Raw genomic sequence first — 21,480 nt, 5'->3', positions numbered from 1 at the left:
CAAGAAATACAAAGAATGCCCACAAATAGCGAGGCATACTAAGTTGCAAGGTTGTAACCAATCGCCGATCGGGACTGTTGTAAAAAAATAAGGAAAAGCAAACATAAAACAGTTCATTATTGTCATCTATATTTTATTTCATTAGAAACTAATCACATTCATTTTGTGCTGTGAAAATTTTACAACTGTGGGAAAAGGGGAAATACATAGAAAAATAAATTGTGACAAAGAGATTATAGTTTCATTCTTCTGAGGTACGACTCGGACGGACAAAGAATTCGTTATTGGCAGGTAACGACCACTGACGGCTAGTTTATCAAAAAACATGGAAACACACCAGGTCAGATTACTCGTCGCGACACAGTGGAGAGTAACAACCATCATCCCGAAGATATTCATTTCTTTCTGTACATTGTTTTCTTTTTTTTCTACCAGTACGTCGATCTACCTGTCACGGACACCTCCAAATATGGAGTCTTAAGCTAACAAATCTCGAGTCGAGAAATTCCTTAAATTGCTAATACAGATTTGATTCTCTCATAAAGCCTGGAAATACGAGCACAATGGTATAAAAGATCGGAGTCGTAAGAAAAAATGGGGTCCTGCTTGAGCATCAAGCGCCCTTCGTATTGCACCATCGGCTTCGCTCTGACGGTTTGAGATGTGTTGAAGGCTTGGCTATGGGAGCCCGCCTGGTCCAAAAAGATGGTCAAAGTTCTAGCAATGAACGCTTAGTTTTAAGAGTCTGCGTTTTGGAAAATGCTCTTTTGTTGTTCGGATCGGTTCCTATTCCTGCCTGACTCTCAATCAATCAGTTTTGCTTTCTTTAGCGATGTTGGAAGAAAATCTGCAGCCAGTTCCTCCCGAAAAGCAGGGAGGATCAAAAAAAGCCACTGGTCTACATAGACGACCGGTTTCTCCAGCAGTCCCTTGACTTTCCAGGTCTACCGGCAAACTGGCCACTTGAAGACGTCAATTCCCTGATCCGTTTCCTCACTCCCTGCCCGACTTGGGCAGTAGAACCAAAGAGGGCGGCCTGGTCCTCAGACTTCAGTCTGCAGGTCGATAATGTCCTGAGCCACCAGCGGGATGGGGGTGGAGCTCTTCTCCCACTCTAAGGGCGAGGGGGCCAAAGGTTCCAGGTCTTTTCGCACCCACGCCGGCGGAGACTGTTGACTTAGGCCTCGAAGACCTTCCCAAGGCCTCTCCAAGGGGGCCTGCTGCTTCTCCTGGCAAAAGCAAAAACCACGGACGCTTAGTCAAGTCTCGATTCTGGTCATCAAAGATATCTGATGTTCAAATAAAATGAACCAAGTCAGAGGCCAAGACTGAATATTTTGGACGGAGCTCTCGCTCCTCAAGGTGAGGTCGTATTAAAAACACTCACGCTTTGGTTCGTTTTGTCACTTCCTGCAGATGAAACGCTCCACCTCACAGACTGTGGGAAGCAGGGGAGAAAAGGCATTCTTAATCCAAGTGAACGAACCAGAGCTTGAGACAAATGTTTGTTAGTCTTTTTGCCTCAGTTCTTTCTTGCCTCTGACTGGCCCAGTTTTACTACTACAGTAGGCCCTCCGGGATACAGTGTGCCTGCCTTACGACGCTTACATTTAAGGTGTGGAATGGAATGTTATGTGTTCCACTATAGAGCTTTATCAATTGCAGCACAATTATTTCGCAATATGATGTCCCCACCTTACAACGTATTCCCTTTACGATGCGAAATATGATTTTTTTTTCTCCCTTCTTACAGCCTTTTACCCACTATTGAATTATTAACACATTATTTTGCCGGTCCAAAAATGTAACAAATTCAAACTTTTTGTTAATTGTGCCCATAACAATTTACGTTTCTAAGACTGTCTGCTGTTGGTCGAAATCATGAAAATCTTGTCTGCTATTGATTGGACATGGCATCGTGAAAATGCTGATATACTATTAGTTGAATTCCCTCCCACAATACCTTTCTCTATCGTCATTCAGTTCAGGATCGTGTGTGCTTTGTAAAATTGAAGTCGGAAATACGATACTATAAAACTTTGTACTTAATTTGCAATGCATCTCATGGCTTGCAGTGAGGCTAAAAGGAGGAGGCAAACATAATAACCATGGTATCAAAGCTTGCGACAATCAAAAAATGCGAAGAAAGCACACAAATCGATAACCTTGCTGTGTTGCTTGGCTAACTAATAGACGATCAGAAGTACTATCAAAAATTGGGCGCTTGGAGCCGCAAGGTAATCTTCAAAGAGCATGCCAATCCTCACAAGTTGAAGTTTTAAAATCAGTTTTAATTAAAATCGGTCATCTCCTCCCACTCGGCATCGACCCGCAACTCTACTCGACCAGCTCAAGTCACGTGGCACCAAAACTAAACCAAATTCATTGGAATATTACGTATAAGTAGTACTTTTCTATACGATTTTGTTCTTCTAGTTTTTTCATCTAGCGTAACGAGGGTTCAGAGCTAATTGTCATAGGTTTCTATCCCCTGCTATATGGTAATTTCTATTTACGGGATGTCATATCCCGGGGGTCTACTGTACTAGATTGACCTTCTATTGCTTGTGGTTTGATGAGTCAAAAACATTGAATATGAGGTTAAACGTTACCTTGCTATCAGAGGCGGGCGACTCTCTGTCCTTATCATGATGCATCTTCCTGTTCAGGTCCTGGAACATGTTCTGGTGGCGCTTCTTTGTGTGCATGATTTTCTGTAAAGGAAAAATTCAGCTTAGATCGTGGATATTAAGATGGCGTTTTGCAAAAAATGTGAATGATATGTACCTCAAAATCCAGCTCGGCATATCGGGACTTTTGCCTCTGTAAAATAAAACAGGAAATATGATCAGCTCAGTTCTTGTAGCACGTGGACAATCGGTTTCCATGGAGACATTGTCTCACCTCCAAGGAGCTCATGGATAAAGTAGAGATGGTCTCGCTCTTGGACATCAAAGAGTTGATGGACTCAAAGGTGTTCTCCAGGCTGCTGTGAGTTATATGAGACTCGCTGGACATGTTGTGGATGTTCTGAATGGGTGAATCGCGTTCTGAGTAGGAGACGCTGACTTGGTCGCAGGGGATGGCGAAGGCAGCCTGCGGTTCCGCGAAGGCTCCAGCCAGGTGCATCAGTCGGGCCTGGGGAAGCTGCTCCATATTGTACTTGCTGGTTTCGTCTTTGGGTTTGCTCCTCAGGGTGGAAGTGGTGTTGGGCATCAGGACGTAACCGCCTCCTTCGGAGACTCCGCCTTCCGCCTGGACCCGAGCCAGGTCGGCATCCAGTTGCTGGAAAAGCTCCCCTTCGCAAACATAGACGGGTTTACCGCAGGAGGGGTCCACCCCCCCGGCCAGGCGGCTCTTCTCTCGTTTTAGGGTGAGGGTGTGGCTGGAATATTCAGGGACTGCATGCATGTGGCTCTTGCTGGATGGTAAGGTATGGAAATTGGGGCCCATGGGGAGAGACATCTGAGGTGGCGGCATTTTCTCTTCTGACGAGCCACTCATTCCTTTTGATGAAAAGAAAAATTGTCATCTAACGAACTCAAGGGAATCAAATGAAAATGAAATTAAACAGACATTGACACTTACCTTGGATGCAGGAATCGCCGTCTTTCTCAGTATCAGACTGCAGGAACAGGAAAACAAATTCCATTAGTGAACATCCACTTTCAAAGCTTCTCATGAACAAAGTAAGCAAGCTTACCGTGAGCTGGTTGTGGCCGTTGTGATGCGAGCTACCGGAATCTGCATTGCTGTCATCCTTGCGGTCCACAACTCTACACTTGACAGCTTCCTGAACCTGAAAAAGAATCAGATGTTGAAAGAAAATATTAATAACATTGGCATGGTTCTGTAAATCAGCTTCTAATAAATCACTTTTTTAAATCTCATTTTCTTTGGCCATACTGGAACTTGATTCCCTAACCACAAACCCATCGACACAACTCACCTCTCGACGGAGGATGCAGTGGACCATGACAATAATGAAACCTTCCAAGGAGTCAAAAACAGCAAACAGGATTTGAAAGAGAGCCGAGCGGCGGTCTGTGATTGCCAGGACGGCAGACATCCAAGTGAGGGCTAAGAGCGGCAGAACCACGCAGGAGCTCCACAACGATGCACTGTAAAGAAAACACACATACATGTTGTAAGTATCGACACCAGAAAACGTAATTCATTTGACTGAGAAGGCGGTGCAGCCTTATAGATGAGTCTTGATGGCCTTAACAAGTTGGATTGGTGGCCTTAACACATAATCAATGCCACCCTAATTGGACTGACAAGGGCGATAGGCACAGAATCATCACTAGATCAATAGAACCCACCCAGCTCTTTCTTTCAGCTTCACGTCGGTGATGCCGTCCTTGGATACCAGCTTGTTAAAAACCAGAATACCGATAACCATGTTGACCTGTTAGAGAGGGAAAAGGGTCAGGTCAGTCTCGTTCGGGTCACCGATCCGGGCAAGGATTTTGGTTTCGCAAACTGGGTCGGATACGTACCAAAACCACGGCGGCAGCTGGGCCGACAAAGGAGTAAAGTAGTCCACCTTCCAGAGAGAGCCAACAGCTGAAGAATAATGATTGGTTAATTTGAGAAAACCAAGAAAAACTGCAAAAGACTGGGGAATGAGACTCACTAGTTGACGGTGCCGTATCCATTAGCTTTGGTGAAACCTACAGACACTGCTACCACCAGGGCTGGTAGACCTAAGAAAAAAAATGAGGTTAGATTGGTCAGAAGGGAAAGGTGGTACCCGAAGAGTCAAAAGACGAGGCGAAGAAGGTGCACCTACCCCAACCCAAGCATAAGAATCGCTTGCGGATGATGCGGTTTCGCAGACGGCCGGTGACGGCCATGTATGACTGCCACGCTTCCGTCAGCACCCAGCAGAAAGACGACAGGAAAAAGAAGTGCAGCAGGGCAGCCACTAGGGTGCACACCACCTTATGACGGGCTTGGGTTTGTCCCACCAGTATCAGGGCATTGGAGCAGATGATAGACAGGCAAAAGTTGATAAGGATGACTGAGCGCTCGGAGCGGATGTACCTAACGGTGGTAAAAATCAACATCAGTTTCCCTGCTGAACAAAAATGCTTAGGGGAATTTGTTGATGAGGCACTTACTTCCATACTGAAACGTAAATAATGATGAGCAGGAGAAGCGTCAGGGATGAAACGCCGCAGCCCACGATGAGTGTCACAGACGGGACCAGGGACTTGTCCATCATCTGAAAGAAGAAGACGAACCGTTATGTTCATCTGTCTCTGGTTGACTGACAGGCATTTGCTTCACAAGGTAGTTTGTTTTTTCTGATGAAATCTCTCATGGTGCTTTGCCATGGGCCAAAAATACCATGGTGTGGACAGGAAAACCTTACAAAGAATCACAGCCCATTAAATCATATACCGCTCCCTGTCCAATCTTGAGTACGTTGCCGACAACATGATTTTGGGATCACCTCACCTAGCGAACCAACTCTTTCACCTGCTGCCCTCGGGAAGACATTCGGTCCCTTAAAACAAGGACTAACCCCATGATAGTCACAAGAATGTCATCAACACAGCCCAGAAAATCATGGGCTGCTTCCCTGCCCATTCTGGAGGATATTGCCGCCAACATTATTGCAGACACCCCTCACCCAGGCCACCAACATTTTGGTCTGCTGCCTCTGGTAGACGCTAAATGTCCCTTAAAATGAGGACTGACTAGGTTAAAGTCACAGGGACACTGCCCAGAAAATCATGGGCTGCTCTGCCCAGACTATACGATATTGCCGGCTGTCGCTACACACAACATTACTAAGGACTCTCAACGAGGTCAATTCCGTCCGCCTGTTATCTGGGTTGCATTGCATCTGACCTAAATATGAAGCATGTCTCATCTCTGGTTTTGCCCTACGGGCTTATGGACAGGACAGACATTTTGACCACTGGCTTAAGACCTACGTCTTATATAAAGAGCTTCCGAAAGGAGACCAAATTAATGACGATTCCCTCCATTTCAATTCATCTGATGCTGGATGTCGAAAATGGTTCTCTCTTCGATTGGTTGACATCTTTAGCATTGTCTGGAAGAGGGTTGGGCTTATGATTGAGACTTTGGAGACAAAGACTGATGGATTGCTGATGGGCGAGACCAATTGTTTTTACTGCTCCAGGTCACCGAGAGTAAAACGAACGACATTAACGACAGGCATTGCAGTCAACTTCTCTTAAAGGGCATTAAAAAACAATTATGTGTTTGCAGAAGCAGAAGATGGTGAGGAGAGCGGGGGGGTTGTCAGCTTCTCAGTTATAAAAAATCCCTCCAGGCTGAGTTGGCGCTGCAGAAGCGGTTGCCGTGGCAACTGGCAAGAGGAGCTTCTGGGGTGTTACAGTGATTGGGGGCTAGCGGGATCTTATAGAATGTTGGGTTTTCTTTCTTTTTTGGCATAACAGAGATTTTAGTTAAAAATAATCACGACCATTCCATGCAAATATGGAGTGTATGGAGGACCGAAAAGATGAAAATTGAATGCAAATTCTTTCTTACATCATCTAAATCAAACAAAACACACCGAACACGAAATGCAATTGCCGGCAAAACACAATTGGGACGTCTCCTCTCCATTTTCCTAGCACCATTTGCAACACATAGAGACAAAGAAGCGCTGTGCAAATGGCGCCAAAAGAAAAAAATAGAAAGAGACTCACCGAGTCGAGGTTGACGCGTGCTAAAATGGCGAAGGTGGAGAGGTTGTCACAAACGCATCGGGTCCGCAACGAATTGACGGCGACCGCTCTGCAGCTGCGAGCAGACCACGAGCCGAGAAAGGACGATCTGCCAGGAAAAAAAGGAGGAGAGAAGGACACCGGCGTCAGCGAGCGAGCGAAAGAGCGAGTGAGGCAGCTGACAAAGCTCCTTCTCAATGCAATCTCACAGAAAAACAAGTGCCACTGATGTCTCTCTTTGAGATCACGGTTGGATTTCGACAAAAATGTGTCATTTCCCCTTAAAACAAGACTAGTCGAAATCCGGACATCTTTTGGATGTCTTTTGTACGTCAAATTTTAGCCTGAATCCACCCTGCTGCATCTTACACATGGTTAAGTTGAAAAAACATGGTTTAAACTGGGCCTAGCTCATCCAATGGGGAACAAATTGGGTAAAAAAAAAATCCTTGTTTTTAAGTAGTCCTAAGTGGTCTAAATTTAGCCTCCAAAAAGACGTTTTTTTTTCAACATCTACAGATGTCTTCTGGACATTGTATTTTTTATTTACTTCCCTTGTCCATTTCAGACAAAATTTAGTCTGGAAATAAGATGTCTAAAATTGGAATTGGCCCATTGAACGGGGCAGCAAATAGAGTCCAAAATCTATTCATTTGACATTTTCATAAGTGGCCCTAATTCACCCCCCAAATCGTAATCTTTCAAATATCTTGAAAGGCGCTGGTGTTAGTGTCCTTGCACAAAAACAAAAGCTAAAGTGATCAGTAATTTTTTGTCAACTCTGTTTAATTTCAACAAAAACGTTTATTTGACATGTTTTGGACGTCGGATTTTAGGCTGTACTGACAGACTATTAAAACAGCATCACCGGATCTGAAACCTACATGAGGTCATGGGAAAACTCAAAACTACAGCATGAGTAAATTGAGAAACCTTGAGAATGGGCAAACAAACAGTAGCCACCATCAACATAAAATATGGGTCATTCATAAGCTTTAGAATATTAATTTGTTTTAAGCCTAGATTTAAACAGTTCCACTGAGGTTGCAGATCGATTCTCAGAGGGGACAGCATTCCAAGGCACAGGGGCCCAGACAAAGAACAGTTTTGAATTTACGGATTTCTTCTTGGCTCTTGGATCACTACTAGACCAGCTATTTTTTTCCAGATATTGGCGATTGAAATTAGGTTTAGCCGATCGAACAGGGGCCAAATTGAGTCAAAATAGTTGTTTTTACCATCTTAAGTGGTCCAAAAGAGACGTCTTTTCAACTTCCATGGATGTCAAATTTTGGCTGAGATCCTCCAATCAGAATCAGACAATATCAAGTCCAAAGTTAAGACGTCTACAATAGGGTTTTTTAGCTCATCGAATCCTGGATCAAATTAAGTGAGAAAATCGCTCATTTGATGTTGTCCGAAGAGGTCCAAATTTAGTTCCCAAAAATGTCTTATGGACATCAGATTATCAGGTAAATCTTGTTACGTTCTTTTTGTTCCCTTTTCCCCATTATTTTTTATTCTTTTTAATTTATTTTAACTCTTTTTCTAACTTTCCCCCCTTTCACCTTTTCTTTTCTTTCTTTTCCTTTTTTAATGTCGTTTCCCCTTCCCTCGTTCATTTTCTTCCTTTCTCTTTCTTTTTTTCCTGGGGAGCATCTTTTAAATATATTTTCATGACGGTAGGACCCTTTCTCTCAAGAATAAATAGCTATATCTGGAAAAAAAAATCTCATTCAATTAAAATTGGAAATTTTTTTTTTTTGTTCTTGAAAATAATATTTTTGATGGATTGAACTTTTGCATAAAAAAGTAAAAATTAAATCTGAAATTTGTTTCTGTTCAGTGACTACTCAGAAGACAAGCTTGATTAGTGGAGTGACATTTAGTGACACTTGTTTATCCTGCGTAGCATAAAAAAGGACAAGACACGTCACCCCCAAATGTTCTCACGGTGACAAATGCATGACTGGTGACATGCACAAAAACAAAACGTAGATAACAAGACACTTACGTTTCGCTTTGGTCCCAAGAAAGGCAAGTCTCGTTCACTGTGTCCTAAAAAAGAGGGCGAATGGAAACGAGTCAGCGAGATATTTCTGGACGTGCTTATTCCCGTCAAAGTGTGAAAAGCCACACAATTTTGTCAGGCGTCAAACAAAAACCACCAAAAGGCAAAATGTTACGCAAATGTCAAGAAAATGTCAAGCTCGGTAAGCAAAGAATCCCAAGGGGAGCGCTAGTGTGTCCCCTGTTGTGAAGTCAGACTCACGTTGTGGAGGTGCGGGAACTCGATCTCGACGGGAGACGATACAAGTCCGGGGCTCGGTTTGACCATCACCGTCACCACTTTGGAGTTGAGGAGAGTTGAGTTGCTGTGGAAAGACGGGGAACGTCAGAGATTCTCCAAGTGGAAATGTCTTTAACGTTGAATCCCAAAAAATCATGGGCTGCTCTCTACCCATTTCTAGAGGGCATTGCCAATTGACAATAACATTGCGCTCCTTTTTTATTGCACTATTTTTAAAAAATCTGTTTGCTACAGCAGAGAGGAGAATCTTACAGCGAGTCATCAACACAGCCCAGAAAATCATGAGCTACTCTCTGTCCAGTCAACACTAATTTTATATATATATATATATATATATATATATATATATATATATATATATTTTTTTTTTTTTTTTTTTCCTTTCAAGTCTTTTAGTATTTATTTATCCTGGAGTGCCTTGTCTAATCTTGTAAACTTAGATACATTTTAGAAACATTTGTATGGGGCGCTATCGAGACCAAAATTTTGTAAAATTGCTAAATACATTTGAAAAAACCTAAAATTTTCCCAGTACAAAAGGACATGACCGAGTATTTGTGAATGCTTATTTTTTCTTAAAGCAGATTTCACGTTGCTATGGCCACAGGGATTTACAAAAACACCCCCCAAAATCTCGAATGGGCTAAACAAGAGATCACCAGATAGCGCCCTTAAAAATAACTAAGTAGCCTGTGGACCGGTTCTGAAAACAGCTCACCAACGATGAGTTAGTGTGATTTTCTAGGACATTTGGCCTGGGAAATCATTATCATGATTAGTGTCTTTAAATCTATGATCAAGTCTGTCTAAATTATTTTTAAAATTAGCCTATTTTTTTTACATGTAAGGCAGACGTTTTATGGGCTATTTCATCCCTACTCCAAACATTACAACCTGACGACAACATAGTAATAACATAGTAATAGCATTATACTCGTTTTAAAAAAAAAATCATATCAAACTGGTGGCTCTTCGTTGTGGTCAGTAACTAAGAAAGTAGCGGACGCTCTCTTGTGGCCATAATGCGAGCTACATGAGAAAAAAAGCTTCATTCAAAAAGGCTTTATTTACCTTTGAAGGGAGAGGAATAAAGTCAGATTTCTGTAGAGGACAATGCCAGTCACAAATGCCTCGTTGCCTTCTGAAATCGAGAAAAGTGTTGCTTAGAAACAAGCAAACCACTGGTAAGAAAATATATGAATATATATAAATCAATAAAAATGTTCTTACCGCTTTGTGGAATAGCAAGAGCGTCTCTGGAGATGGAGATTTTCTCCTCTGAGGTTCTGACCCAGTCCAACATCCCTCGCCAACCTTTGGTGGGGAAAGTGAAGTTGGAGCTGGATGTCGCTGGGCGCTTGTGGATGCTAAGAACTGGCAAAATAATAATAATTGTAATAATACAAATTTAATGCAAGACCACAAGGGAAGAGGCACAAGAACTTCCGGATTCTGACGACAGAACTCACCCAAATTCTCTGTGACTTCATAAATGTCCTGGAAGCTGCTCATTTGCATACCGATCATGTCCACCGAGTCCTCCACCAGACTGAGGAACTCCTTCAGATTGGCACCCATCTGGAGGCAAGAACAGAAAATACATTACTCATGATATACTGTCTATGTATGTCGAGTCTTCATAAGGCAGGGTTGCCTGCGCACTTGCTCCCTGGATTTGCACGTACATGAACTTGTTCGAAGTAGAATTTGAATCAGGATGGTAATAATTGTCATTTATTACAACGTAGTGTATATTGTTTAGAACTTGTGACAGCTGGAAATATTCTCTTAAATGGGCAGAGAGAAGCCAATGATTTTCTGGGATGTGCTGAAGACTCTCTGCAAGGTAGTGCCGGTAGACTCGCCTAAATTGTATGAACCTAGGAAAATAGTGCAATGAAAATAGTGCAACGACATTAGCAGCAACATTGTGCCAAAATAAGAGTTGGCAATGTCCCCCAGACTGGGCAGTGAGCAGCCTATGAATTCTTGGTGTTGATGATGACCCTTCTTAAGGTAATGCTTGTATTCTAACATGTGGTGAATGTACCTCTGAAATCAGTGCAATGAAAGGATTGCATTGACATCAAGCAGCAAAATTATGCAAAAATAAGAGCCGTCATTTTTTTCCAGACTGGGCAGAGAGCAGCCCAAGATTTCTAGGGTCTGTTAATGACTCTCTTTAAGCTCCCGGCATACCACGCCGTCCTGTTTTCATCAGGCAGGGTGCTAAAGCACCCGCTCCCGAACTCACACGTGCACGATCGTGTTTGTGTGCCGGAAAAGCCGTCCTTGTGATTTTTTTGATGGGTTGGCGGAGCGCAAGGGCACAAATAGCGATAACGCTGCCTGAAAAGAAACCTTTCAGTCATGACTAAGCGTCTATTATGTCTTCTCTGCAGAAGTTGGCCGACCGCGATGAAAGCCCTGCTCGCTGCTAGGCAACAGGCTAACTTCCTTTGCGCCATAAATGGGTCGGCTGTGGATTCATTCTTCACTTTCTGCACAACTTCCTGTCCGCGGAGGGGAGGTGTTACCCCAATGTGCGTGTTTCTGACGCACAAAGCTGCGGCGTGTGGGCGCTTTTAAGAAACGCGTGCCGTCTGCGTTCCCCTCTCGACCAGCACGGCATTGTGGGAGGGCGCCGGCACTCACAGATCGGCGAGTGGGCGCCGCGTGTTTTCCCTGACTCAATGGCGAGTGTTTGCGTTCCTTCGGCGTTCCCGTCCGACTGATATTTGTTCTGTAAATAATCTAAAATCAGCGGAATGATGTGTGATGTACTAATACATGTCCTAACAAGGATGATTGGTCCCTACAATTGTAGTATAAAAACCCTGAAAATGGACCCAAGATACAACAAAAAAAGTACACTCAGACTATTTTGTTTTTTTGGGTGCAAGTTGGGCGTTCTAAGGAACATAATGCATTTCTTATCCTAAATCAAATGCCGACCCCAACCAACATTCAACAGAAACCTAAAGCTTTAGCCCAAAAGAATATTAATAACATCCAGAAAACTGACCCACAATGGTCAGAGTAATACAAGCACACACAATTTGTTTGTTTCAGTCCTAATGTTTATCCTAATCTGATTGCCTAATCCCAATCAAAGTCTAACTCAACCATAAAATCTAAAAAGTTGACCTAAAATAATCTAAAAAATAAACACACACCTCATCTCATTATCTCATCTCATTAGCTGCACTGCTTATCCTCAGTAGGGTCGCGGGGGTGCTGGAGCCCATCCCACCCTGACACCCTGAACTGGTTGCCAGCCAATCGCAGGGCACACAGGGACAGACAACTCGCTCGCTCATTCACACTTAGGGACCATTTGGACCACCCAATCCACCTGAAATGTCTTTGGAATGTGGGAGGAAACCGGAGTGCCCGGAGGAAACCCACGCAAGCACGGGGAGAACATACAAACTCCGCACAGAGAGTCCGATAGCTGGATTTGAACCCACACAGCAGGTTCCCAAGACCTTAGAACTGTGCCGCACACGCGCTAACCACTGCCCCGCCGTGCTGCCCATAAGCACACACATATTTTATTAATTCAGTGCATGTTGAGACATTCCAATGGCATAATGGTTTCCTAATCCAATTGCCTAATCCCAACCAAAGTCAACTCTGAACTCTAAAACCAGGTTTTAGCCTAAAGAAAATAAAGTAAAAATGATACATACAATTTGAGTTGAGACATTCCAATTGCTGGTAGTTTCCCAATCCGATTGGCTAATTCTAACCAAAAACTAACTCAATTCTGAACTCTATAATTAATTTTTAATCAAAAAGAATGATAGTAAAAGTCCTGAAAATTAACCCAAAATGGTTTTTCGGTCCTTGTTGAGACATTCCATTGATATAACGCTTTTTCAAACCAGAATGCCTCTTCCCAACCCCCACCGCAAATGAAATGTACCTCAACTCTGAACACTAAAACCGTAAAAGGTTTTTGTCCCCAAAAAGGGCTCGTACCCGATTAGGACCTCCAAAATGTCCTGACAAGGACTACCAGAGCTCACAATTACAGAGACAGTCCTAAAAATAAACCTAATATTGAAAAAAACTGAATGTCACGTACCAGTTGGGCCTCCTCCCATTTGTGGTGATGTTCCTCTTTCAGAATGTTGCTGATCGTCTGGACAAAGTTCTGCAAGAACAAAAATGAGGGCGTTCGATGATTAAAAACAAGAAAGTGTTGAGGCGTCGACATCATTGAGTGGGTGGGTATTCTTTACCTCCACGTCAGCATTGCTGAGCCTCATCCTTGTGGCCTTGTACAAATCACTAGCGTTTTTGAGGATCTCCATGATGGCCATCAGGTCCCCGCTGTAGGCGGCCCCTTCATCGCTGGAGAAGCGAAGGCGCGAAATCACCTCTGCGATACCATCTACACTTTGTGACTGCTGAGCTTTGGCCAGGAAATCGCGCGACTGTGTTGTAGAACGAGACAAACGTGATACCGGCCGTTCTGGGAGATACCTCAGAGTTTTTTCATTGACTCACCAGGTTCTGAATGTTCTGGTAGTTGCTGGAGACGCACTTGATGTAGGTGGGGACCTCCCAGGTCGCGAGTCCGACGGCGTTGAGACTGCAGCGACGGAGGATCAGACCTGTGACAAAGACGGAGTGTCGTTGTACAATAAGTTGCTATACAATGATTCTTGGAGCATTAACACTAATCTCGTCAATGTGAATGTCGAAAACTCTAGGTACAGAAGTTCCCCAGTGAAGTCATTTAACACAACATTCTTTACAGCTGTTTCTTGTAAATGTAATAGCAGGTTGACTGTTGTTTTTCCTCCAAGTCCTCCCTTTTTGGAGACTTACCTGTAGCATCAGCAGGACAAGAGATGGCAGCTAAGTCTCCGGCAGGAGTTTTCTTCCACACAACATCGCCGTCTCTCTGCTCAGTGCAAATCTCGTGAGGCTCTAAAGGTTTAGAGAACACCAAATTAGCTCTAGAAGGTCTCTGGGAGTTGAGCACGTTGCCATTCAGTGACCGACCGGGGCATCGCTTCTCATTGCATCGCTTGTTTTCGGCTCTTTCGCCAGGGCATGGCTCGCCACCAAAGTAAGGCCCTAGACAAAGTCTCTGCCTCTGCTGGATGCCGCCGCCGCAAGTCTTGCTGCAGCTGCCCCACGAGGTCCACGCCTGCCAGCGCCCGTCCACTGAAAACAAATGAATGAATAAGAACTAGGCACGTATACTTTTTGGATCTGACTCATTCCGGTGTTTACCAGGGCATTCTTTCAGGAAGCAGTTGAGGGTCTCCTTCCAGGTGCCGTGGCACTCAGAGCCGCCATAAGAGGGGCCGTTGCATTCCCGAGTTCTCTGCATGGTACCGTTGGAGCAGGAGGCGGAACATGGGCTCCACACCGACCAGTCGTTCCAGTGTCCGTCCACTAGAGAGAGCCAAACAAGTATTGAGCATGAGCCGCTGCTACCTCAGCTCATTCTAATTAGATGCAGTCTGAGAGTACTCAAGAGAATTTGATTACAAATTTCATGTATTCCTTCAACTGTAATTAATACAAAAACAAATACAGACCCCAAAATTAACAGGGAAAGACCAATTCAGACTCAGTAAAAAGGGCAATTTATGCCAGGACTCACCGGGGCATACGGCAATGTTGCATAGCTTGTTCTGTCTGGACGGGCCCTTGCAAGGCTCCCCTCCGTTCTGGGGCGCCCGGCAGGTGCGCGTTCGGTCACGGTAACCGCGGCCGCACGTGGACGAACACAAGCTCCACGGGGTCCACTCATCCCAGGCGCCGTCCACTGCCAAGCCAAAAAATAAGTGTGATGCAACATTTGATTCTATTTCCGCATTTTAGCTCAGCAGGACGCTACCTGGGCACACGGCTGTGTTGTTGCAGGGTCGGTTTTCCCGCAGCGGTCCAGTGCATTGGGTGCTGAAGGAGGAGGTGGCGCAAACGCGGGTACGGCTTTGCCAGCCTTCCCCGCAGGTCACTGAACAGGCGCTCCATGAGGACCATTCATCAGTTTTCATTGCTGTAAAAATTATGCATGAAGGTCAGATTTGGGAAAGAGAACCAAAAATCGACACCAGGTTAAAATTTGACTTACCGATTTGGGTTCCAACACCCACCAGGCCAGAATCCCCGTCAGCATTCTCTCTCCTCATGCCAACAATGGCCCGCAGACCTTGGCTCTTTGTGCTCTCTTTACCTGCAACCAACCAGGATATCGGTTTTGTTTTTTGCAGCCAGACGGGATCGCGAGAGGTCTTAGAAATCACTAGTTACAACTTACCGATGCAGGCCTGGGGGTTGCATGCTCGTCCTTCTTCCACCGTCCCCTCGCAAACAGTGTTGTCTGGTTGGCAAGCTCGGTTGCGCAACTGGACACCGCTACCGCATTCCTGACTGCAAACTGACCAGCGGCTCCAACCGGCCCAGCCTTCTGCAAGAACAAAATTGATGCCATTAGATTGGGGAATGTTCATTTGGCAGTTTGCAGGTAACTAAACAAAAAATTGGATAAAGTTCCTTTCAATATACTGTCTATGTGTGAGCGTAGCACTGCGGAAGTTCTCGAGCCAAAAAGTGCAGAGGTGGCGTTTAAGGACAAATTTTTGTCTGCTAAAGTTTCTCCTTATCGAAGCACTGCAGGTGCCGACAGCAGCGTTGCTATAGCGACAGCAAGCGCGCTTCGATTTTTGACAGCGAGGTCTTTTGGCATCATAATAGGCCCGGTAGTTGATCGGGCACGCCAGCCTTGCAATGGGACTCAATTGTGGTCCAATTATTTTGGTAAGGTTACTTCTCCAACACCTTCAATTTGTTTCTCATTACTTTGTATTAGCAGAGTGCATGTCCCTTGGTTATTGCCACAAATTGGAGGGTCAGACAGCAGGTTGGCACATCGGCACAACAAAGGACCACGTTCACTACGCACCCCACTTACTGTTGATCTCGGCTGTTGGCGCGTTGTCCCTGGCAGGCTGTTGGCACTTCTCCACGTAGACGCCGCCGCGGTAGCAACTGCCTGGCTTCCTTTTGGGGGTCTCCCAGCACTGGCAGGGGGTGTTCATGATGCCGCAGGGGTAGTCATGGGTGCTCCCCGACAAGCACTGCTCAAGCCACTGGCACAGCATCTGGCAGGCGGGCATGCTGGGGTTTCTCTTCCCCACCACCAAGAACTCAGATTTGAACTCGCTGACCTCGGTGGTGTCGGCGGAGGCGGCCTTGCGGATCTGTAGGAACTGCTTGCTTGACTCGATGTAGGTGACAGCGGTGGCAGCATCGCACAACCGAACCACTTCGTCGTAGCTCTCCATGCCCAGGTAGGTGCGGGACGTCTCGATGAAGGAGTCGAATTGGAAGGTCCTGATGCGCCGGGGGGTGCAGGACTCGCTTGGTTTGGTGATCTTCATGTAGACGGTGTAGCGGCGGGGGTCGGGGTTTTGCAAGGTCCAGGAACACGGTGCCGATGGGAGGTTGGTGCCTGATGAAAAAACGCCAAAGAAGCGGCTCTGCTCCAAGGTGGCACAGGTGTCGGAGGCCGGGCCGGAGGGCGTGCAGGAGCACAGGCCCAAAGAGAGAAGAACTAGAGCGGCGCTGGACCAAGTGGACTGCGCCATCTCCTGGCTTCTGGACCGTGATCTTGATCCCATTACTGGGTCTTGGTGTTTGAAACAGGAACTGCAAAACAGAGCGCATAAGTTGAAGCTGATGGCGGCTGAAGTGGAGCTTAGTTTTTGCAAACGAGCACGGAGCAAACGAGCACGGAGCAAACGAGCACAAAGCAAACGAGTGACTCTCTGCAGAAAATAATTGCACGTAAACAGCAATTACAGTCCCTTCACAGTAGTCTCTCCTCCCACACGCGCAGACCGACTGCGAAGCATTTGCGTCAGTCTGACGTCCGTGGAAGCATTAGCACTCACGCCGGCCGCTACTTACACTTTTTTTTTTAAACTTTTGTTACATGGTAAACAAAAAAAATGATTACAAGCTGATAACAGATCAGTGAGTTTCATATCAAAGCACACCTGAGGTGCAAATAATGGAATGCATCGACCAACTTTTTATTTTTGCAAAAGGATGCAACAGGATGTAATTTTCAAAACCACTTGAGCTGAACCGTCAAGACATGCCCTGTCAGGTTGCCTAGCAACAACTCTTACTTCCAAGGCTTTTTGACTTCCTTATTGTTATGGTTTTGTGAATTTTTGTGACCTTTACAACGGGATACTGATGCAAAAAAAATTCTCCCGGACTTACACCTGCACTTTTCAGGTAACATTTGTCCTCTGTTTCTCGTTGCCAGTCTGTGAGCAGCATAGCAAAGACATCTGCTTTTGTAAGAGAGGGCTCTCCCTCTCTCTCTCTTACTCGCTCTCACTCCCCCCATCCCCTACCAACCGGAAGCTCCTTCTACAAATGTCCATCGGATGCAGCAGAAAAAAAGGAGGTCTGTCTGACAGTCGACTGCATACGCTGCCCACCAGCTGACTACCTGACCTTTCTAAAGCCCCCTCCCTTCTTTTTCCCAAATCACTTGTTGCCGGCGGCAACATTTGGAGAAAACAAGCAGGGGAAGAAATACGACCGTTGTCATGGAAACAAGATATTTTGAGTCAAAACGACTGAGGCTGTTGGTGGATTTAAATCATAGGCGCTAGAAAAACAACAATGTATACGATTCTACTTAATCAACTCCTAAGGCGTATGACCAGAAAGCATTTATTAATTTGAACTTACATGTGAAATGTTGCCCTATGTTTTAGGGACTGCATTGTTTCTAGAGAGTAGGGAGGAGAAGGATGAGGGGAAGAAAGAAAAGAAAAAGACGAAGGGGTGGGCATGGTCTTGCATCGGAATTTGTTTATCCCTCGTGGCTATCATGTTTGGTTGTATCAAGTCCATTTCTATTACATAGATTTTTGTCCTTGGTTTTAATTACTGTTTTGTTGCTAGAGAGTAAGAAGAACAAGGGTTAAAGAAAGAAAAAAAAAACGACAACAAAGGAACCACAGAAACTGTAAAATTTATATCGTGATTCAGAAGAAGTGATCATTCCTAAATTGACTAACAAATTATTGTTTTGATTTCACAAGGATGATAATGCTAACTCGTCATTCGATTCCCTTTTGGGGTGACTTGTTTACTTTGTCATGTTTGTAGCAACATGCCTGAAAAGAAAAAAAAAGGAAGAAAACAAACAAACAAGGAAATCCTTAGTGTCAGTTAGAAAATATGGTCGAAAATAATAAAATTAATTAAATTCAACTATTCATAAAAACAGGTCATGATTAAAGAAATGAGTAAATCATTAATGAAAAAAATATATTTTAGAGTGAGGCCAGCCTAAATGTACTTGTATTTTGAACCCTCCAGCAAAATCTCTTCATTTAAACAAAAGTTTCTCTTTAACAGACTGTAAAAACTGATTGCAGGCACCAAAAATTTCAACAAATACCGCGGCAAAAAAGTTTTTCATGAGTGCACAGTATTTACTCACAAATTCCGAGCATGCGTTGCGCAATGAGGGCCAATTCAGCACCTTGGACAGCGAAGGCCAAGTTTCAAGCAAACCAAGCGTAGTTCACGCAATTATACACGTTACAGGTGTACATATACATCGGCAGCAGACATTGACAAAAGCAACAACACTTATCATTTGTACACACCAATGAATGCAACACTAAGGGACACTATGTCACATTGTTTAAAAACCCATGGGGAGTATTTTGGCATTAACGCAGCCTCATTTTATACATAGACAGACTCTTGGCACTATGGAACCCTATAGCTCATCTGCACATATACAACTGCAGCTGACATGTACAGGGGCAGCAACACTTGCCAAATGCACACGGCAATGACTGCAACACTAATGGACGCTGCATGACATTGTCAAATTGCACATTTGCAGAATTCTGGCAGTAATAGAACCGAATAATGCACATGGACAAAGGCAGCTGACATTGACACGGACAATGACACTTGATACATGCACACAGCAACAACTGCAACATTTTCTGCACAATATCATCAAACTATGCAATGGCAGACTTACCACAACTAGAATGAAGTGTTATACATAGAAATACTTTTGGCACTGCAAGTTTCACGTACACGTATGCAATGGCAGCTGACATCGACACGATCAATGATCCTCGTCATATGCACACTGCAACTTGAATTACATGCACAGACGACATTTCATGTATAGACTGAATTCTGGCTCTAATTGAACCTGACATGAGTAACAACATTTGATGTATAAACATAGCAATGACACGCAGCACAAACCAATGGTGCATGACATTGTCAAACTCCACAAGAGCAGCATTTTGGCCCCAATGGAACCTTGTAGTACACATTACACATATACAAATGCAGATGACATTGACAGAATCAACGACACTTATCATATGCACACAGCAAGTTCCATCACATGCGCAGACAACATGTCATTAGGTGTATAGACTGATTTTTGACTCTACTTGAACACAATACTACACATGCACATATACAATGGCTGCAATGACATTTAACACATGCATACTTTTCTTACCCCGTTGTTCAACTCGATGACTTGTAACCCTGGTGCAGAGTCGGCCAAACTTTTCTTCTTCTCCTTCCAAATGACCTCGAAAAAGAAAAACGCGCCAACAACAGCTCCTGAGTGTCCTTGATGGCCACAAGCGAAGAAGAAAAAAATCTCGGAGGAAAAAAGGCGACTCTTACAAACTCCAAAGAGTTTACTACCAACTTTTTTCTCGACCCAGAAAAAACTGTCAATGCAGCGAATCTGGTTTCCCGAGGAGCTCCAGGCAGCAGTCAATGAAAGAGAAGATTTTTGCAAATCTGGCTGCAGGTCTGAGCTCCAGTGGTTGGTACTTCTACTCTCGGCTTCGGAGTCCTCTCGCTTGTGGCTCGCAAAAGTGAAGTGTGGGGCCTTCCGAGCTGGTTTATATCCAACCCCGCCCCCCCCTCTCTTCTCTCAGTGCGTGGAAGCAGTCAATGATGCGGCGGGAGGGGAGGGCAGGAGAGAGTGTGGGAGAGAAAATACAAAAGGGGAGGAGATGCGAAAAGGAGAGAGGCTTGTGCATGGATGTGAGAGATTAGTGGCAACCATCTACGCACGAATCAACGCACCGCCCGAAGGTACCGGAAGTGGTGAGAGAGAAAAAAGATCGCGAGGTGCGTCCCTGGCGTACGCACGTAAAATGAGAAAACATAATAAAATAAGAAAAACCCTGCAGGGCTGGTACTTTCCAAGCTGCACTGAAATGCTTGGCTTGCATTTAGAAATGAATAGAAACTTATCATGTTATTATCAGGTTGTAATGATTAGGAGTAGGGTCAAAATTAGTTCTAAAACACCTGTCTTGTATACGGGCACTGAGTTTCGTACTTTACAGATTATAAAACACACCTATAAACATCAATTTGGCCAGAAATTTGAAAGTTCACTTTAAAACCCAGGGCGCCTTATATACATCAAAATACTGGTGGATGAAATTGGAAATATATGCAGTATTCATTCGCGTGCATTACTACACATGGTTTAAACTTATCCTATCATATTTGTATATCTTGTACAATACCGTATTGTATATATTTCAGGAAGGTTTTCTGTTTTTTTCCATTCTCTAACATTTGTTTCTGGCACCATCAGTAAAAATAGTGTGATAATTAGATAAAGCCTTTTCGTATGTCATCTGTATCACCGGTGGGAAGCGGTTCTGCTGAGATCCGGGTTGATTTCCTGGGTTGATCGGCTGTGGTTGTTGAAATTCCAACTGTTTCAGCATGTGGCCGATTCATAACGAAATTATTATGAACTGACGGTGCATTCGCAATGATCGCAGCAAGGCTTTAAGGCTAGGACCTTAGCTCGGCCTTTTGGCTCCTAGGCATTGTATCTTATTATGAACTGACCGATAACGGATGATGGATAATGAATAAAGAAGATAGAACAGTAACCCTTAAAAAATAAACAATCTTCAGCTTCCTCTCCAAACTATGCCCCCACCACCCCTACCCTATCCCTTTAAAAGTTGTGGGCGGGACCGGGTGCTTCTACGAACACAACGTGGGTGATCCTGCTTGCTTGCTTGCCCGCTGACTAGCTCTCAAAAAATAGAGAAAAAAAAAAACACTTCAGGAAGTCCAAACATTAGTCATTGTTTCGTAGTTTCCCGCGGAAGAAAAAAGGAGCTTGTTACATACTCTATGATGTCATGAATAGCACAAAATATGGCAGCCACCCTCTTCTTTGACAGAAGGGGGTCTCCGTGGGGCCAATTGCTGGCACAAATCGTAAAACCACTCTCCAGGGAACCAATGATGTCTTCTCGACTTTGGTCAGGCCTGCAACGGCGCATCTTTCGGCTGTCCGGGGTTCGTAAAATTCCGCGGCAAATGAACTGATGGATGATGCAATCACAGAAATAATATTACCCCACT

General features: G+C 44.4%; 1 protein-coding gene across 3 annotated transcripts; it reads right to left on the bottom strand.

Moving 5' to 3' along the window:
• Window positions 1-112: 112 nt before the first annotated feature.
• On the bottom strand, window positions 113-19,938 carry adgrb1b (adhesion G protein-coupled receptor B1b). Of its 3 annotated transcripts, none has more exons than XM_088328456.1 (31): window positions 19,583-19,938; window positions 15,956-16,701; window positions 15,311-15,460; window positions 15,125-15,226; window positions 14,888-15,049; window positions 14,651-14,815; window positions 14,275-14,439; window positions 14,041-14,205; window positions 13,864-13,965; window positions 13,540-13,646; window positions 13,272-13,466; window positions 13,115-13,183; window positions 10,494-10,602; window positions 10,255-10,398; window positions 10,096-10,165; window positions 8,986-9,088; window positions 8,728-8,771; window positions 6,696-6,822; window positions 5,127-5,230; window positions 4,796-5,049; window positions 4,640-4,709; window positions 4,503-4,569; window positions 4,326-4,411; window positions 3,950-4,121; window positions 3,704-3,799; window positions 3,589-3,625; window positions 2,905-3,506; window positions 2,788-2,823; window positions 2,613-2,714; window positions 1,388-1,438; window positions 113-1,229 (listed from the first exon to the last, which is right to left on the bottom strand). In XM_088328456.1, the coding sequence occupies exons 2-31, from the start codon at window positions 16,671-16,673 to the stop codon at window positions 1,044-1,046; spliced, it is 4,560 nt and encodes a 1,519-aa protein (XP_088184582.1). In that variant the 5' UTR covers window positions 16,674-16,701; window positions 19,583-19,938; the 3' UTR covers window positions 113-1,043. The 3 variants fall into 3 exon arrangements, with proteins under 3 accessions (XP_088184582.1, XP_088184583.1, XP_088184584.1); XM_088328457.1 differs by having other exon boundaries at window positions 15,965-16,701; XM_088328458.1 differs by lacking the exon at window positions 1,388-1,438.
• Window positions 19,939-21,480: the final 1,542 nt, after the last annotated feature.

The sequence above is a fragment of the Urocampus carinirostris genome, chromosome 2 (genome assembly GCF_059441175.1).
Source record: "Urocampus carinirostris isolate Australia breed hairy pipefish chromosome 2, RoL_Ucar_1.0, whole genome shotgun sequence".
Lineage (NCBI taxonomy): Eukaryota > Metazoa > Chordata > Actinopteri > Syngnathiformes > Syngnathidae > Urocampus > Urocampus carinirostris.
The sequence above is the reverse complement of the archived record's forward strand: the minus strand, read 5'-3'. Positions and strand labels throughout refer to the sequence as shown.